Below are 21,507 nucleotides of genomic sequence, written 5' to 3' on the forward strand. Positions count from 1 at the left end.
CTAAATGAGCGATATATTTAATACTTGCAGCTTGTTAAAACACATTATTGAAGCACCAATCATGGGTATTACTGTTATAAGATCACACACCCTTAATGTAAACCGCTAAAAGAATGCAAACCAACTGCAAGGACACTTCAGGCTCTCTTCATGCAATAAAAGAAAAAAACAAACAAACAAAACAACCAAAAACAATATTACTCCCTTAACTTTTTATCACCATGGGTTTGACTCCCTCATGCCATTCCCAGGATTTGCAGGACTTTGGTTAGGCTAATTCGGGAATCATCATCCTCATAGGTGTCCTTGGAGCACTTATCTAACAGTGGTTTCAATGTGACATCCAGTCTGTCTCAATTATCAACTTTAAGGAAAAAAATACTGTAGATAAGACAGGCATAGTGAATGAAGCCGATACACAGTTGCTATAAACAGCATTCTTATAATGTGACTACAAGGTTGTAGATTTGCAAATCTGAGTTTGCAGTCAAGTATAGAGAACATGATAAAATCCAGAAATAACTGAGCTTCAACATCAAAATTTTAGCATAATGACATCATGTTTAAAAACCCAAATGAAAAAAAAAATTACACCATCCTTAACTGACAATTTAGTAAACAAAACCTAAACAAAGTTGACATGATTTAGATTGACTAATGAGTAATTTGAGTCATATAATATGATATGAGACCTTAAAACTAACAACTGCAGGATCACAACTGTACAACAACCTCATTCAATTATCAGTGGCAATGTATTATGCACACTGCCAATAAAGCTGACCTGTGATGCAGAGTTACTGTTCTCTCTGCATCAGTGAAGGAATGTCAACATATGTTTGTCAAAAGAACTGAACAATAAAATATTATCTAGTTTCAGAAATATACAAATGTACAAATGTTTTAATTTTTAACTACAATGGAGAAAAAAGTAAATACATATTTAAATTGAAAATAACAGAATTGTTCAATAATCATATCAAGGTAAAGTGTTCAATTAAGGTTTTGATTTTAGATCATATCCCTTAACGTGCAGTGTGATTTTAGTGCCAAGTCAGTCGGCAAGGTGGTCCAGGTCCACATTTTCTATTTAACTAGTGTTAACAGTTATTAGACTACCTTAAACAAAATAAATCAGTTATTAGAACTGAGTTATTAAAACTAGAATGTTCAGAAATGTGTTCCATTAAAAAGAAATTGGGGCAAAAAATATACAGGGGGGCTAATAATTCAGGAAGGCTAATAATTCTGACTTCAATTATATATATCTATATATTATATATATCACTAAAGATACAGGGACACTGGAGCATTTTAAAGCTGTGATTCATCAGCGGATCGTTTGTATGTCATTTTATAGACAAACCAGCTGATCGACGTGACTTTTAAACGCTCCAGTGTTCCTGTACCTACACTCAGTAAACAGCGGTGAGTTTGTGAACACATTGGCAAATCAGCGCTGTTTAAGAATGTGCCCACTTATATGTTCATGGGAAATTGACCTTTTTTTCATAAATGTCACTTTAGACAATTCTCTGTTTTTTAACAAGGTAACTTTTCTTTTGCATCAAAACTAGCTAAATCCACCAGTTCTTTTTATGCAAACCCCTCTAAATCCACCTATTGAGACAGGGTAGTGCAATTAGTTGAAAAATGACTAAAGATGCAATTAGAGATTATTTTACCAAACATAAAACACATTACATAAACCACCTGAAATTAAAAATACATCTGTCAAGTGGCGGTTCATTCCGCTGTGGTAACCCCAAATAAACCAGGAACTAAGCATAAGGAAAATGAATGAATGAAATCTGTCAAGTGCATTAATCAATAACATTAAAAGTGACATTAATTACATTTTAACAATCTGTTGTCACTTCTGATATTTGGGTTTTGGATTTAATGCAAGTAGAGCAATGTAAACAAGCTTGTCAAATTTAAATATTGAAAAAAATACTGTGAAACATCAATATCATTGTACATTACTAAAAAAAATATATAATTTATTGAAGTAATATAAATAATGTAGAGTTTTATATTTTATATGTAAAGTTCATTATATTTATCTTTTAAAACATAGCTTGCATTAGCAAAAAAATAAAAATAAATAAAACACAAGGTAGGCCTACTGTGCAAAAAAGAGGATATCTCTCAGAATCTGTCATTTATTCATCCTCACTATACTCAAGATCTTGGTCTCTTTTTCGCCTCTTGTTTATCCTCATAGCATCTACGCGGAACAAAAGAACAGCATATTAACTTCCTTTTTCGTGAAATGTAGTTGCCGTTTAATGTAGCTATAGTAAATCGGACTCATTCAAAGTAGCGCCGCTGCGCAAAAAAAGTTTATGAATGCATGTTACAGTTCCGACTGTGTTTTCTGTTTCTTATAATGCACAGTTTTAAGGTAAGGGACGTTTTCATTTGCCATTAAACGACAGTCGCACAGGCTCATGAAGCTCATCAAACTCCATCTTTTAAAAACTAAATCTAAAGTGGAATAAATAAGTCTCCTCATAAAAGCCGGTGTATCAGCGCTGCTACATTAAACACATATGATTCGATTCGCACCTTCGGATTGGTTCTCGGGATATAGCGGCTTTTGCTGTCAAAGGCAAGTGGCGTTTAGTGGCTTTTGCATACAAAATTATTTCTGAATGCGCTGACGCTGTGATTTAGATGATTTCAAACAAAACTATTTGTTGAACATGTAGTACATGCCTAAAGCATTTACTCAATGCCATTATCTCATTTTTGGCGGAAATGGCGTTTAGCTGTTTTTGTTCCTGAACTCTTCATATATATATATATATATATATATATATATATATATATATATATATATATATATATATATATATATATATATATATATATATACACACATATATATATAATTCTAATTCTAATTCATATATCACAAACCTCTGTCAACATTTTTCATATAAGTCATTAAAGATTATGTCTTGAGCATCTGGTTTTACCTTAGAGTTCGTGTGCTTTCATTTCCTCTCTCACTCGCAGGTCATGTGCGTGTGCTGCGTTTGATGAAAGACAATAACAAGGCTCATATGCACAGAAAAAAGTGTTGCATGCAGAACTGTTGCAAACAATTTATTTGTGTTGAATTTAAACAAACAAATTCAATTTAATAATGTTCAACTTAATTTGTTTGTTTAAATTCAGCCCAAATAAATTGTTTACAACCACTTAACGTAAAAAATTTTAGTAATTCCAAGGAATCATCTTTGAATATTTTTTTCAGTGTGTTGACTTTTTGTGAAGTATAGGCTTCTATAGCATATAACAATTTTGTTGTTTACATATGATATTGCATTCATTTGCATACATGTTTTATAAGCTGTAAAATGAAAGCCTCAGTTTGGTGCGGCCGATCACACCGAACGATGATGCATGCAAAACACTCAGTCATTATTAAACCATTCAAAAGATGCCCAACTCAATGCAAAAAGCGCGTTCACTGTGATCGGCCCCTTATGCAGTCAAACTTTAAAAATATATAAAATACTATTTTTTTAATCATTTAACTGATACCATTAATCAGTAAAAAAAACACTCTTTGGGTTAATGGTTAATCGGTTATTTTGAGCATCCCTATTATTATTATGAATATCATGTTCACCGCCAATGCCAGTATATTGAAACATTCCTAATTGCTACAATAATTATAATCATCATTATTATTTTTAAATCATGATTATTAACAATATCTAAATTCAAAATTGTTATCCCACTTCAGCAACAAGCTTTCAAACACCACCACTTATTATAAGTGTAAAAAGTTCCTTCACTTGTTGGTTAAATGCATGAAATGTCCTGGGGGTTATTCAAAAAAATCCCAAAAATCTATAAGCAACAGTAATTAAACAAAACAACTCTTATAGTCTACATATAACTACTGAACATAAATTTAATGAACGCAAGAGCCTGCCTAACACCATCATGCATTTTTGGGCCACACATGACGTGTGCTATTTAAGTTTAGTCATGTCTTTAGCTGCCACTAGTGCTGTATTTTATAAACCTCCATGGAAGCACCCGTTTGGCACGGCTGTTTTCCTCTCACTAAGAGAGCGAGGGAGAGAGAACTGCTTACCGCAATCAATGATGCCAGCCCAGAGCTCTTCTGGTTGGAAGTCTTCCATGCCAGAGCATTAGGCAAGGGTTTGTGTCGCTTGTAATTTACGACATTGAGGGAAACGGGCAAAAGGACAATATGGGAGGGGGGTCGGGGGGAGGGAGCATGGCACGGAAGGCTTGGGAATGCCAGGGGGCAGTTTTGAAAACCAAAGTGGGTTCTGCAGCTCTGAATGTGCTGTGAAGTAGATGGCAGAGAGAAAGGCTGAGGGACGAGAGTAAATGCTTGGAAGAAAAGTGTTATGCTGAATTTGCTTGATCTTTCATTTAAGCAGTAAAGCAGGATCCAAGTTTTCTTTCCAAGAACTTAAGTACAGTGTCAGACCTGACACAAGAAATTGAATTGAGGCAGAAACTTAAAAGGAAGGTGACATAATATTCCACAAAGATCAATGATGTGTGAAAACTGAAAGCAACCTTTTCAAAAAGAACAGCTCCATAAAATCGCTTTAACCCAAATCCACGCACCTATGAACACGAACTGCAAGCAAATACTTTTTATATCTCCAGAAATATCTCAAACTGTAAATAATAACATCCAAAAAGTATTTCTGGAAAGCACATGTTTCCATTTTTACTTGTTTGTTTGATTCTGGAGGCTTTCCAGTTTCCAGGCGGAGACAGATTAATGAGTGAGGATACGAGCAGACGTCTGAATCAGAGAATGATCCGATTACATAATATTTAGGAAAAATAAAAAGGCCATTACTCAGCAGTCGATCTCTGAAATGACCCCAACTCAACCTAATTCTAGTAGGAGCAATTTTGCCAAGAAGCTTCTAATAAACAATTGTTTTGAAACACTCGAACACTGAGAACAACAATAATACAGATTGCTAAAATAAACAAGACGCAACAGAGGCAAGTAATGCTAGATTAGACTAGACTCTGTGGACGTACTATGGCCGCGCTGGCACTACTCAGTTGTTTTACTAATCGGTTTTAGAGCCATTTCATGTTCATGTACCAGAATTTGAGGAATGTAGGCCATTTGAAAAGCCAAGTCTTAGCATACGCTTTGAGCCGCACACATGGAATGACAATGGAGAGCAAGCTTATTAACATTTAACCCTGAAAAACTAATAACGACTGACAATAGGCTGACTCAAATAATCAAAACAGCACTTTAATGTAGTCTTAAAAATTATAGTACATGACAACATGATTTGCTTTGTCAGAAAGGATGGTCTGAGTATTTCAGAAATTGCCAATCTACTGGAATATTCACAAACAAGTTACAACCACCTCTAGGATTTACAGAAAATGGTCAGAGAAAGAGAAAGCCTCCAGTGAGCAGCTGTTCCATGGCTGAAAATGCCTTGTTGATGCTAGAGGTCAGAGGACAATGAACAGACTGGTTCCAACTGACAGAGAGGCAACAGCAACTCAAATAACTACTCGATACAAACTAGGTCTGCAGAAGACCATCTCTCTTTGCCTGTCTGAACACACAACATGTCAAACTTTAAAGGTGATGTACCACACCAGCAGAAGACCAAATGCTGCCACGTCTGTCAGCTAAGGACAAGACACTGAGGCTACAACTGAGGCTGCATACAGTTCACAAATGTCTTGATACAGCGCTAGGATTCTAAATCAATGGGTTGTAGCCCTCTGATGGGCGTCAGTGTTTGATTTGATAATTGTTTAAATACGTTATATTAAAATGATAAAAAAGGTCTTTCTTGTATTCTGTGATTGATTGCTTCGGACTCGGTAGAACAAAGCCTCAATAATTACAACAAATAAATATTTTTATTTATTTATATATTTTTGGTCAACAGTATCTCCAGCAGAGAAGATATCCAAAGATGCTGTTTTAATTGTAATGAAATCAGTGTTTTTGAAACTAATGAAGACAGCAGAAGTCAATGATTCATTTGAATTATTTAGCCTGACTTGTTTACTCTAACAAAATATCTTAAATGTTTCCCAAATAAAAACATATTGTGTTTTTAAGGGAATAGGGTTGCTGTTTTTTTTACCCAGACATTTAAAAAGAATATATTTTAGAGCAGTAATCACAATACAGTGAAACTGTGATGTTTTTATTCAAGGTTATCATACCGTCAGAATCTTATACCGGCCCATGCCTATTCCAGACTCAAAGTCCAGAAAAAATACCAAATAACATCCTCAAAAGAGACCACATGCCTTCAGTGATTCAATCGGAATAATATCAAGCTATGCACATAAAACACAAAATAACCACTTTATTCAAATTTCTTCTCCTCGGTGTCAATATTTGGTCACCCTTCTGAAGTATTACCTCAGATGTACCTGTGCTTTCTTTCAAACAGAGGAAGTCACGTGTGGGCATCCAGGGATGTATCGTATATGTGCCTGATGCTGAAGAGAAGAAACTGTTGAATAAAGTCTTTTTTTTTTCTTTTACCAACTAACAAAAGAATTCATTTATCTTGATAATATTCTGATTACCACTAAAGGTATATGATTTGTTTTGAGGATGTTTTTAGAACCTTTTCTGAACTTTGAATGAGTTGGGAACTTTGCTGTCTGTAGAGATTAAGGGAGCTCTCAGATTTAATCTAAAATATCTTAATTCGTGTTCTGGAGATAAATAAAAGTCTCAGGGGTTATGAACAACGTGAGAGTGAGTGATTAATAACATAAATTAAACATTTAGGTGAACTAACCCATTAAATAGTTCCAGCTCAAAACTTCCAACCACTTCAATGACTAAATAAATAATAACTTTCTATTTAATTCAAATTTTTATTTAAGTGAAACTTAATGTTCTGTATTCTCCCTATAAATCACATGGGCCATTAAAATCAATGTATCAAGTAACTAGGGAAAAAAATGCAATCTCGATAATTATTTTCTATATTGAACGATGATGATATCATTTGGTATATCTCTACTATCAACACACTTTTAGATTCCCATTATTGCACATTTCTGCTATGCGATTGACTCATAGATCAATAAAGTGTAAAAAAAAAAGTCCAGCACTTATCATTGTTATTGACATAAATTTTATAGCGATTCGATATAATATCATATATTGGCTGAAAAATTGGTACATCTCTAATATCAACACACTTTTAGATTCCCATTGTTGCACATTTCTGCTATGTAATTGGCTCCTAGATCAATATAGCTTAAAAAAGTCCAGCAGTTATCATTGTTATTGACATAAATTTTATAGCGATTCGATATAATATCATATATTGGCTGAAAATTTGGTACATCTCTAATATCAACACACTTTTAGATTCCCATTGTTGCACATTTCTGCTATGTAATTGGCTCCTAGATCAATATAGCTTAAAAAAGTCCAGCAGTTATCATTGTTATTGGCATAAATTTTACCGCAATTCGATATAATATCATATATTGGCTGAAAATTTGGTACATCTCTAATATCAACACACTTTTAGATTCCCATTGTTGCACATTTCTGCTATGTAATTGGCTCCTAGATCAATATAGCTTAAAAAAGTCCAGCAGTTATCATTGTTATTGACATAAATTTTATAGCAAATCGATATAATATCATATATTGGCTGAAAATTTGGTACATCTCTAATATCAACACACTTTTAGATTCCCATTGTTGCACATTTCTGCTATGTAATTGGCTCCTAGATCAATATAGCTTAAAAAAGTCCAGCAGTTATCATTGTTATTGGCATAAATTTTACCGCAATTCGATATAATATTGTTTATCAGCCCAGCCCTACAAAGTAACTGATTTATTTTATCTTTGCCATGATGACAGTACATAACATTTTACTACATTTTTCAGGACACTTCTATACAACTTAAAGTGACATTTAAAGGCTTAACTAGGTTAATTAGATTAACTAGGCAGGTTAGGGTAATTAGGCAAGTTATTGTATAATGATGGTTTGTTCTGTAGTTTATCGAATATATATATAGCTTAAAGGAGCTAATAATTATGACTTCAAAATGTTTTTTAAAAAATGAAAAACTGCATTTATTCTAACCGAAATAAAACAAATAAGACTTTCTCCAGAAGAAAAAAATATTATTAGACATGCTGTAAAAATGTCCTTGCTCTGTTAAACATAATTTGGCAAATATTTTAAAAAGAAAAAAAAAAATCAAAGGCGGGCTTATAATTCTGACTTCAACTGCATTTCCACTGGCACGTTGCTTTCAAGTCATTCATATGGAAGTTGAGTGTAATGCACTGCAGTTAAAAGTTTATACTTTCGACAGGCTTCCATCTGGTTGATGCACCATATTTTGCAACGCTCTCTCTCAGCTGGTGGACAGAACTGAGTGAAATTCTACTGTGTGTGATATACAGAGAGCAGAGAAATGTAAACGTGCACTGTACAAAAGACAGAAATGAGACAGAAACAGAAATGACAGACATGCTGGGGGGGGTGATATAGGGTGACCTCTTTGCCATGGTTTTGCTTTCTCACACTAGCTTAAATGGATACAATGTCATCTAACATTTATACAATAAACAAATAACATCTACCCTCTAAGTCTAAGAAAAATAGCATAATATAAATAAATATTGAAATACATCAATCGATTTTTAAATAGTCTTGAAAAGAATTGCGATCGTAAGATAAATCAAAATTTTCTCCCACATCTAGTGGTTTAGGGAATGTTTTCTGCAGCAGGAGTTTAATCACTTATATACCTACATGGCAGAGGCAACGTTTATCAGAAGCTCCTTTAGCAACATGCAGTTCCTTCCCTGTGATCAATAGCTAGAAATGTTCATACAGGACAATGTGCCATGTCGCAAAGCAAAACAGGTAAAGCAGTTCCTTGTAGATGAAAACATTGAAACAATGAAATGGCAACAAAGAGTCCTGATCTAAACCTGAATGAAAATTGCTACAAAATCATTGGCATCAAAGTTACATCTCTGAAACCAACTACAGACAGCAAACTGTGGAAGAGGCTGTAGAACACAGAAAAGCAGTGTGGGAGACTATTGATGTCCTGTGGCTGCAGATGTGCTGAAGTCATTCAAAACAAGAACACTATACACTTCCTACTCCTTTTTGACTGCTGTAATCTTTAAAGGGATAGTTCAACCAAAAAAAAAAAAGAAAATTCTGTTCTGTCATCATTTACTCTTGTTCAAAACCTATTTGAGTTTCTTTTGTTGAACACAAAATAAGCTGTTTTTAAAAATGATGATTGCTAGGATCCATTTTTTTTTTTTTTTTTGCTACTCTGGGGTGCGTTTCCCAAACAGCGACATAACTCGCAGCTGAACTATCATAGTACGATGCATCACTTGGGAAAAGAACGAGTGTTTCCCAAAACCCGCAGTTTCTCTGTCACAGATCCATCCTTTCAACCACGTTAGTTATAATGTAAAACGCCAGTAATGATGCTCTAAACAGGGTGGTAACAACTTCTTTAGAGAAGAACCCTATCATTTCTTTGTGCAAATTATATTGTTTTACACGCACATGCATAAAAAAATCCAATATTAGTTTTTGTAAAAACATGCACTCATTTTTCATTAATTGAAATATAAATGGCACATACAAAGCCTATGTTTCCTATTATTGAGTAATATTATTGAGAATATTACGCATTAACAAAAGTCAAGACTAAGTATGATATTGTTTATTTATTATTTATTGTAAAAGTCTACTTTTGCAATTTGACACATGCAAACCACTGCAGAAATGTTCTAACCAACAGGCCCATGTCATATACAGTACAGATATTTAATAAATTACCTACTATAAATTAAAAGCATTAGCGTATGCTATATATTTCGTTTTCGCAAGCTTTGGAGACGTAACATGAATTCCACTTTTTAAAATAATAGCTCACCTATAGCTTTCGTCATGAGCCACGGCTGTGTTCAAAATTACAGCAATATTTTCAAAGTGCACTGTAAAGGGAGCGCAATTGTAAACATGAAGATTGCTAAAACTGACCTGTAAAAATACTTTGAAAGCAAATTACATCTAAGAGTGATGAATTTAGCAAATTACACCTGAGAGTGATGAATTTAGCAAATTACACCTAAGAGTGGTGTTGTTGCAAGCATACAAATTTACGATGCAGTTTGCGAATGTTCGTTGGAATGGTGGATTTGGGAATCGCCAAATCAACAGACTATGTTTGTAATGATGGAACTTGCACCCTTAGTTGGCTAACAATAGTTTTCGGAAAGGCACCCCTGGAAGTCGATTGATGCCTGCAACCAGCATTCTTCAAAATATCTCCTTTTGTGTTCAACAGAAGAAAGAAACTAATAAAGGTTTTAAAAACCAGATGAGAAAGAGTAAGCGATGGGATCATTTTAATTTTGGAGTGAGCTAACCCTTCAATAAATACATTTCAAGTAAATTTTATGGTATATTTTCTTCATGCTGCAATTGTTCCTGTTCTCTCATTTTGATGTGCTTTCCATAAAATAAAGTCTTTTGTTGTTGTTGACGAGACTTAGTTCATTTGAACTATGTATGTATTAGAACTATATACTGTCCAGCCCAAATATAAGTATGTAAACATGAAATAGTCTAAGTCGAAGTGAAACCACAGTGTTTTCAAAGGGAGATCCCACACACTGAATCAGAGCCCATTTTCTGCCAAAATGACGCCACATAATCTCCAAAAGCATTAGCAAATGCTACCAAGCATGCACTCTAGCATATCAGTAGAAATCAATACACTGGATACATTGCTCATGTCAAAATGGAAGATTAGGTGTACCACAAAAACAAATCTGATTTCATTGGAGAAAAAAAAGTGTTATCTGGATGGAGCATTGCAGAAAAAGAAGTAGGTATGTCATCTATTATGAGACATAACACAGCCATAACTAGGCCAAGTGAAGTGAATAAGAATTCCCACGTTAAAACAAGAGGGAAAGGAGGTTGCTGAATCTGAATTAAGCATAGATTGGCCTACATTAGCGGGCGGGTGGATTGGTTCAATACGTGCAAGAACTCATGTGGAGGCCAACTACCTTCAATGGCCCTGCGTAACAATAATACAGCGAGTACAGTGCTGCAAACAAATTACAACATCTATAAATGCCTATATTGATAACATGACTATAATGTCAACTGATAACCAGGCTGATACTTTTTGATATCTTTTTGAGCATTTGTGATACATTTGAATGCACACGGATATGTGATAAGATTAGGTCAGTTTCATGATTATATATTCATACATCCATAATGACACAGACATGATTGTGAAATATCAAAGATACATATGAGCATGGAAATTTCCACTAAGAATAAACGAACGCCAAAAGTTCATCTGGATTATTTAAGGAGATAACGGATCTTCCTATCTTGCATAAAAATGAACAGATTGATCACCTGAAGAAGGTGATAACAGTGCCGGCACTGAACCAAGTCATATTGGAGTGTTAGTGAGTTCAGGAGAGTAAGGCTCTCATTTCATGACCTTTGTCTTTATGTACTTTGTTCTGTCTGCTTGTGATGGATTTTTCTACTTCCTTCAGCAACTTGATGAGTTTAAAAAGGCAAATACTACAAAAGAAGATAGCACTCTGTTTCTGTACCAGATTAAGCCCTAAAGGAATTTACAGGATGTTTCTTAAGATCAAATGAAGCGTGATGAAACAATCAAAGTGCTGGCCACTATAGATTTCTTCTAACTTCCATTTGCACTTTGCTTTGGTTTATGTTGGGATACTGTTCACTATATACAGTGCTCAGCATATATAAGTACACCCCCCACAAATCTCTCATTTAATTTAATATTTTCTAGGATACTTTACAATATTGTATTTGTGCATATACATTAGCTTAGTCAGTTCTGAAGCCAAATCTGGAGCTAATCTAACAAAATTTACAATAATTTACAAAACTTACAATAATGGTTCAAAAATTAGTAGCCCAAATTTATATGTTAGAAAAAACATAAAATAAAATTCTCAATAAAACAAAAAAATATGTAAAATTTTGTTGAAATGTTGTAGTTTGACATTTTTTTGAAATATTTTGCACTAATTTAAATGTATTATCTTCCCATTTATAAAGCTGTTCTGTAACTAAAACATTATTTTGATATTTTTTGTTCAAATGCACCAATATATATTACCCATATTCACTGAGAAATGGATAAAATTATTTATTTTTGAAATGGGGTGTACTCAATTATGCTGAGCACTGTAAATAAGTTTGTAGAAGCTACATGTCAGCTAACTCTCTTAAGTGCAGTTCTGTTAGGATCCGGTTAGTACAATCATTGAAAAAATGTACTGTGGGTTTATTTTTCAAATGCATAAAAGGATTTTTTTTTTTTTTTTTTTTTTAACATCTTGCACCACGAGTGCATTTTAAGATGTGACGTCAATTGAAAACAAGTTTAACTGAACAGGTTGCATTGTGTTTAAAATATGTTTATGAAAATGTGTTTAAAATATACGATCTGAATTGATTTTTGTTTATCTATTTATTCATTTAACTTTAACTGATCAGGAACTATGATCGTAACCTGCCCTATTATGATTGTAACACACTGGCCTTCAAAGAAATTAATTTTTATTTTGTTGTTTATAGTTGGTAGAAATATACATATATTTCAATATCCATGCTTTTTTTCCCTTTAAAATGCTCCTATTATGCTATTTCTAGTATATTATCTTTGTTTTAGAGGTCTCCTAGATTTATATCCAAATAATAACAAGATTTCACTTTTCTTATAATGATAAACTGGTCTTTCCAGGAGCGTATTCTGCTATAATTGATTAAATCTAGTGATTTTCTTCCGTGCACATCATGCAAAAAAAAATTAACCAAAATGAGATTCAATTATTGATCTCTATATCTGAATTCATGCTCAGTATTTGTATTCACATATAAAGAAGCATGCAAAGAAGTCTTAGCAGAGCAGAAAACAGCATCTTCTTGACAACAAGAGCAAAGCAATAAACTCACTACAGTTTGACAAATATTGCAGCTGTTAGACAACATAAGGTACTTTTGAGGCTTTTTTAGGTGAGAATGTAGTTGTTTAGATTGCATCTATGCAGTTTATTTATAATGATAGTGCCTATTTTTAAATATTTATGATTTCTTAGATACAGCGAGTCGGCATCCATCAGTCATTGAGCACAGCAAAGATGGTTGATGGTGTTCATTCACAAGATGGCGACAGAGACTGCATAATAAGCCTTTAGAGAAGAAAAGATCGGCATATTTTCAAACTGCAACTGATCAAAGCATTATAAAAGTGGTAAGTGACATTTTAAGGTCAATCTCTCTCTTTTGTATGTTGTAGTCCTGTATTTATACCATAGTAATTGTAGTGTATTGGGTGTGTGTGTATTTAGTTTTGGCCACTCTTTGTATAACCCTGAGTTACTTTTTGGTTGGTCATCTGTTTCTAATCAGTCTCCTGTTTTCGCTACTGCAGACTAGTTCAGTAAAAAAAAAGAAAGAAGAAATGCCCGCATGTGTTTAGCCTTTTTCCTCATCGCAAACACAACAGTAAACTGGTAGTGTTTGCGTTGCTTTGGCTTTTTCGGGGTTAATTGTTGAGATATCCCCTATTGCAACAGAGAAATACTGTAGACTGATGGCATTTCATATCGTTTAGCCTTATAATCTTAAAATGTGAGCAAAATCACCTGTTTTGTCTTCAATTTAGACAATACATTTAAGAATCATTCAAATACTAGCTCTAAAGTGATGTTTGGGAAGTAGCAACAGTTTCTGCTGTTCTGACATCAGCTGTAGATGTGAAGGAATGGCGGTAGAATGTAGTTACAAAAGGGTTTTTAGACTCTGTTGGATTTTCTTTTTTATATACACGATTATGTCGTCAAACTGTTGTATAAACGCAATATCACACTCGTAGCAGTGCAATGTGGTTGTATATCGTCACTAGTGATAAGATATTTTAATAATTCTGCATACTGTAACTTCCAACAAATACAAAACATATTCCCTGTTTATCTTACTAAATATTCTGAAGTATCATACAATAGCACAGCGGGAAGAGGCCACAGGTAAACCACATAAAATGCTAATGGCAACAAATTACAATTTGCATAATTCTGTAGAACTAAGATAATTTCAACTGTTTTAGTGACTCTAAAATTATGTTTATTACCAAGTCTGGTATGTCCTTGTTCTGTTTCTTTAAATAATACTAAACATGATCATTACAAATGTGGAACAAAAAGTTCCACTTTAACAAATGCATTTATTAAACTGCATCATGCAAAATGCAATATAAAATAAACTGTGAGCCAACATTTTTTTATATTTAATAATTCATTAGGCCTATATGCTATTACACAGTCTATTTCTTTATTTATTATATTCTCCAGTGTGCACAAGTATCAACTGTATTTAAATGACTCAAGCATAAAACTTAATATTTGCGCTCGCCTATTGAGTACCCCATAGCATATTAAAGGGATAGTTCGACTAAGAATGAACATTTACTCACTATTTACTCACACTCAAATGGTTTCAAACCTTTATGAGTTTCTTTTGTTACAAAATACAATATTTTAAAGAAAGCTGAAAATCCGTAACCCTCAACTTCCATAATAGAAAAAAACAAATACTATAGAACTTAGTCAGTGGTTACAGGTTTCCAGGTTTCTTCAGAATATCTTCTTTTGTGTTGAACAGAAGAAAGAAAGTAAAACAGATTTGGAACAACTAAATGGTGAGTAAATATTGACAAAATGTTCAATTTGGGCGTCACTTTGGCGCAATGGGTAGCACAATCACCTCACAGCAAGAAGGACGCTGGATCGAGCCCCAGCTGGGTCAGTTGACATTTCTGTGTTGAGTTTGCATGTTCTCCCCGTGTTCATGTGGGTTTCCTCCGGGTGTTCCGGTTTCCCCCACAGTCCAAAGACATGCAATATAGGTGAATTAAATAAGCTAAATTGGCCGTAGAGTATGTGTGTGTATGGGTGTTTCCCAGTGTTGGGTTGCGGCTGGAAGGGCATCCGCTGCGTAAAACATATGCTGGATAAGTTGGCGGTTCATTCCGCTGTGGCAACTACTGATTAATAAAGGCACTAAGCCAAAAAGAAAATGAATGAATGTTCAATTTTGGGTGAACTATCCCTTAAAAGGGCACTCAACACACACAGCAGCAAATGTCAGCATTGTTGGGTTAAACCCAGATGATGAACAATGGCATTCTCATTAAACACAAAACTGCTGTTTGGCAGGGGTCCCTTTATGACACACTAATTATTTCAATCATAAAGTAAGTAGTTTTAGCTTCAGGAATTTAAGGCTGACCTTTGAGGTCATGATTGCAGTCAGAAGCCTTTTTCAATTGGATTCCTGATTAGTTACCAGTTATTAGTTACAACTACAAGTCCATATTCGTATCAGAATGGAGTATCATCTAGCTCATGTTCAAATGTTATCATAGAAGTCGGCAGCAGAAATAATAAAAAAGGTGTATTTGCCACTCCAAAAGCAACATCAAAGAGAAACAAATTACACATTGAAGGTGTGCTTGGCAGGAGTGATGTATTTTGTTCCTACTTTGGATGGCTGTGCAGCTCCACAAGAGGCATTAGATTAATTAACACTGACTTACAATACAAAGCACTTTGAACTGAGAGAGAGTGCTCGAACCACAGCCAGACTGACGTGAAACTTTGTGCCCACTCCTCTAATCAGTCATTAGAATGGCGAGTTTCCTCTGGAAAGCAGCCAAGTTCAAAAGAGTCAAAATCATAGGCAATTTAGCTAAAATGATTATAATGACTGCGTATTCTTATTACGACAAAGCACACATGACATGCTATTTCCCGTAACAGTCAGAAAACTGAAAATGAAACGCATTTAAACGGAGATTTCAACGCAAAATTTTAATTATGTCACCAATTACTCACCCTTGACTTGTTCCAAAACAGTTCTGTTTGTTTTTTTTAACACAAACTGATACTATGGAAGTAAATAGGTACATATTTACAGCATTTTTCAAAATATCTTCTTCTGTCTTCAACAGAAACAAGTCAATAATACAAGTTTTGGGAAAAGCCAAGGGGGATTAAACGGTGGGGGAAATTTACATTTTTGGGTGAACCATCCCTTTAATGCTAATTGTATTGTATTTCTTTTAATGTTAAATAAAACATTGGGTTTGTAAAGGGTTTTGAAGTGATTATGTTTAGTTTACTCCACATTAGTCTTTATGCAAGGGTCTGATTGACACCAGTAAACTAAATGGATAATTTTCCCAAAACTGAAAATGCATTTACTCCTCCTTCACTTGTAAAAAACCTGTTTGAGTTTCTTTCTTCTGTTAAGCACTGCTGAAAACCAGTAACCATTCACTTCTATTTGTTTTTCATACTATGGAAGAACATACTTCATTTTGTTATCAACAGAGGAAGAAAACTCACACAGGTTTGTAACCACTTTAGGGAGAGTAAACAGCAAGTAAATCTTTATTTTAGGGTAAAAAACTTCAAATACTTTTGCAATATAAAACAGCAATGATATTTTAGATGTGTTTTTTTTTTTACAAGACTCTCATTTTACCAAAAAGAACACAAAATACAGACTTAACTGCCATGTTATTTCATGCATTATGAAGTATTCCACCTAATAACCCCCCTGAGTCATCCTTTAGCAACTGTGAGTACACCTGCAGTGTATTTCCATTGCATCACTACATTCTCACTTCTGCTGCAAGCATTAACCCTTAGCTATGTGAGGGCACATCCAGAAACCGTACTTAGTGTACTTCCCTGCACTTAGGCACATTGTAATACGTTTGTAATGTCCCGAGGGCAGCAAAGTGAGGTCAAATAAAGCTAGCTACCCTAAATAGTTTCGAACGGTGAAGGAAGGAACACTCAATAATGATCACGGTTACAGAGAGGAAGTACTTCGCAAACTTTGAAATAGGTTGATTGGCAGATTAAAGCTTGAGCCTCTAGTACTAAATAAAGTCAAATAAAATAAAATTACTAGGAAAAAACATATTACCTCCATCAGTTTAACAAAATGTGTCTTTATATCTTAATTTATGAGCTTGTAGATTTTCTTATTAATATTATTCCAAAGTATTTCAGTTCAAACTGGTCCAAAACTGCAATGATAACTGTTGTAACTTTGGCACCATGGATTGTATTTCCAGTTTCAAAGCATTTGAACTTACAAAATATAAGTTAAAGGTTAAAAAATAGACATTCTAGTATCAATGACTAACACTAAAGTTGTTTCAAACTTTAAACAAGCACTCTTCTGTGTTGAACACAGAAGAAGATAATTTGAAGAATGTGGAGTAACAAACAGTTGCTGGTCCCCACTGACTTCCACATTATGAGGGAAAAATATTATGTGAGATCAGTGAAGACCAGCAACGCTTTGGTTATAATATCTTATTTTAAGTTCAGTATAAAACAAACAAAAAAATACCGTTTTGGAGCAACGCAAGTGTGAATTAATGATGCCATTTTAGTATTAGATTTATTCAGCTCAATGAAACTCAGTTATTTAAATCCCAGTTTTAATTGTTTAGATTGCTATAGTTGAAAAGTTAAAACACAGACTTTAAGGAAACATAAGTTGAAAGGGCATGCAGTTCCATTTGCATATAGGATTGTTTATGTTATTACATCCCTTTATGGAATACTTTTAAATAAAAGTATTAAATGTGACCCTGGAAACCAGTGATAAGTGTTTGACATTTATAGCTACCTTCGTGAAAGCTGAATAACTAAACTATCCACTTATGTGTGGTTTGTTATGACAGGACAATATTTCTAAATACTGAGAAAATCAACTGTAAAGTTGTCTAAATTAAGTGCTTTAAGCACATTACTAATCAAAAAATAAAGTTTTTAAATATATATTTACAGTAAGAAAATGTATCCGTGAAACATGCTCTTACAAACACAAAAATTATCATTTTGACCTATACAATGTATTTTTGCCAATTTCCAAAAATATACTTGTGAAACATAAGAGTGTTGAGGTCAAGAGTCACAAATAATAATTGTAAACATTGCTTTATATGACTTGTTGCAAAACCTTTTTTTTTATACTTAAATAAAACTTTAATGTAACGTTGTCTATAAGGAAATGGCATGATGCACGCGCAAATCAAAGCCTCATCATCAGCATCATCCGCGCGAGCGCGCTCTCACCTTTCTTGAACTCCTCCAGCATCGCGTCGAGTTTGGTGTCATTGAAGACGAAATGCAAAGGATGGCTGTAGAACTTGGTTATCGTTTTCAGCGGGGTGCAGTCGTCGGGATCCACGAAGGCCAGGTCCTTGACGAACAGCAGGTCTACAATGTTGGACCTGTCGCCTTCGAACACCGGGATGCGCGTGTAGCCGCTCTCCATGATCTCACTCATGCTATTGAAGTCGAGCGTCGCGTCGCCGGTGATCATGAAGCAGTCGCGCAGCGGGGTCATCACATCTTCCACAGTCTTAGTCCTGAGCTCCAGCGCGCCCTGGATGATGTTCAGCTCCTCTTTTACCAAGTCATTATACGGGTCCGTGACCCTCAACATTTCCAAGAGCTTCTCCCGGTTGTAGACCGTGCCGATCTCCTGCCCGAGGAGATAATCGAGCAGTTTACTTACCGGATAGGACGCGGGGAAGGTAAGCAGCATGAAGAATTTGGTCAAGAAGATTGTATTCGCACCCACAGCGAGACCGTGTCGTGAGCATATGGCTTGGGGCACAATCTCCCCAAATATCACGATGCCGATGGTGGACATCACTACAGCTATCAATCCAGAGCCGGCGATATCATCCAGCAGAATAGTCAAGGTGGTGTTGACCAGAACATTGCCCAGAAGAAGCGAGCAGAGCAGGTAGTTCCCCTGGCTCCTCACGGGCTCGATCTTCCTCGCGTAGTTCTTCTCCTTCTCCGTCCCGCAGTTCTGGACGATCTGCAGTTCCATGGGGTCCAGCGCCATCAGCCCCAAGTTCAAGCCGCTGAACATGCCCGAGAGGCAGAGCAGCATGGAAATGAAGATGACCTGGAGCCAGAAGGGCAGCAGGAACTTTTTCTCCTCCACCACGATCACTTTGGTGTCCTCTCCGTCGTGATAGATCCACGTGTTCTCGGTCCACGGGTCGTGCGCTCCGGCCACAGCAGGTGTGGAGGTGGCGATGCACAGGTAGTACGCTTTGCTCCGCTCAGTCTTTCGCAGAGGTTTGACCTCGATTTCCACGGTGCCAGACGTCTTGCGGTTTAAAACGATGTTGGGCAAGATCAGAATATCCGAAGTTCTGATGCCGCAGGGGTGCAAGCCCGACGTGTCCTCCTGACTCTGGTTGTCCCCCGAGGAGCTGTCGATGTTGCCGATCACTCGGCTCCTCTCGTGCTCCGTGAATGCGATTTTGGACCAGGTCTCGTTGTTGATGTTTTGCCCGTACACTCTCAATCTCACCCGAGACCTCTCGCTGACCCGCAAAAAGCCCCTGTCCATGAAGGAAATGTCGTCCGTGTCCTCCAGCCGCAGCCCGATGATGACCGTCTCCTCTCCCCCTCCTTCCTTGCCACTTGTGGGAGTAATTAAACAACTGCTTGCAGTTAAGAAAATCAGAGTAAAGGCTCGGACCCGGCTAAGTGACGCCATTTTTCGAGGGGGTACTGGAACCGACGGTTCTGCCATGTTGATAATGGACAGCCTCTTGAATGAAAGGGCTTTTAAAAATCAGAGCCAATCCGGCTTCATCTCTGCTGCGCGTCGCCTTGACTTGTGCATCAGGTCTCGCTGAGTTCCACTACGCGGCTGAAACTGATCGCACTTCAGCGAGTGCAGCGCGAACTCGTGCCTCTACTGATGTCCCGGTGACAGGCGACCGGGGTAGCCAATACGGTAGCGCCGCTGGACGGGGGGCGGGAGCTTCGCCGCTGGAGCAGCCAATCGGCTCCGTAAACAGTTGCACTTATGAGCGCATATAGAAGTTTCCTCGTGACTGTTTTCTGTGTTTTGACAAGGATCTTCAGTGACAGCATCTTTTAATTGTCTCAAGATCCTCTCGTAAAATTTTATAGTTAAATAACCTCACCTGTTTCCTCGTCGATATGACAGCCAAGAGGGGCAACCTGTTGAAGTTTTTTTAAATATGGTAACACTGTACAGTATAGTTTCCATTGCCTAAAAATATTACATTTGATATCGATACGCCGTATTTTGTACAGTAGGCCTATTCATACATACTTTCAGTTCATGTGGACTCGAGTCCTTTAAATGATGCTTAATATAAAACAGTATTAAAGTGATACCTTAATGCTTTTAAGGTATTTTTTCTTTTATATTAACTAAAGTTACAAAATTAATCTTATTGTAAAGAGTGACAAAGAATGTATACTATGTAGATGTGGTAAATTACTCCATAACCTATGTTGAGTTGAGAATGGCCGAAAGTGCTTTTTCATTCATTCATTCATTCATTCATTCATTCATTCATTCATTCATTCATTCATTCATTCATTCATTCATTCATTCAAATAAACAGCATCATATGTAGGCCAATTAAACATATTTTTAAGTTAATACAGGCTAATATGATTCATTTTTTTGCATTATATATTTGCCTTGGAATTTAATTGATCATCTATAAAATAATTTTTCATTGTTGTCTCATTAGTAAATGTCATGCACTTGAAAAACATTGAAACAGTTGATGTTGATGAAAATAAGCACCAGTGAAACAGCACAAATTGATTATAAATGAAACTGTCTCATGCAAATTGTTACATTTGCGAAGTTATCATCTCCTTTAAAATTCATTTGTTCTGTTTTTTTCTGTGCTTTCATCACTACATTAGTGAAGCTACATTTCCCTTAAAATATATTTTTTCTTTTTTTCTTTCTTGTGGCTTTTTTGCTCAAATCTATAGATAAATAACTCAAGTAACGCAAGTACGTGTAGTAAAGTAAGAGGGAAAGTGAGATTGCAACATGTCCCAGGTTGGGCCCCTGACCTCTGGGGACTCAGGGACCCATACTGTACTTCTACATCTAGAACATGTGCACAATCCACTGCTTCACAGCTCTGGCAATAATTCATATCTTTGGACTGAACGTTTGGGTCTGGGACAAGGGTAAAACAATAAAATCTACACATAAAAGTCACAAAAACAGATGACAAATGCACTGAGAGGAAAAAAAAAAGAAAACATTCATTAATAAAAGCGTAATAATACAATAATAAAACAAAAGTGTTCAAGTTTTGACGAAAATATCACATGTAGACATTTAAAAAGAATAGGATTTAAACCTAAAGATATTTGACAAATCTATCATTTATTGTGATTGCACAAAAACCCATAATAGGTAACTATGTACCTTATATAGATAAGCTAAGGATTAGTGTGATCTGAAGAAATGCAAGAGATGCAAAAGCTGATGTAAGGATGTA

General features: G+C 35.5%; 1 protein-coding gene across 1 annotated transcript in view; it reads right to left on the reverse strand.

The window, feature by feature from the left end:
* Positions 1-19,997, reverse strand: part of cnnm2b (cyclin and CBS domain divalent metal cation transport mediator 2b) — a 64,665-nt gene extending 44,668 nt beyond the window's left edge. Inside the window, 1 exon segment of the mRNA XM_056458373.1 lies at positions 18,266-19,997. Coding sequence (XP_056314348.1) covers positions 18,266-19,751 — 1,486 coding nt within the window. The 5' untranslated portion in view covers positions 19,752-19,997.
* Between the last annotated feature and the right edge of the window lie 1,510 nt (positions 19,998-21,507).

Source organism: Danio aesculapii, chromosome 1, assembly GCF_903798145.1.
Source record: "Danio aesculapii chromosome 1, fDanAes4.1, whole genome shotgun sequence".
Classification (NCBI taxonomy): domain Eukaryota; kingdom Metazoa; phylum Chordata; class Actinopteri; order Cypriniformes; family Danionidae; genus Danio; species Danio aesculapii.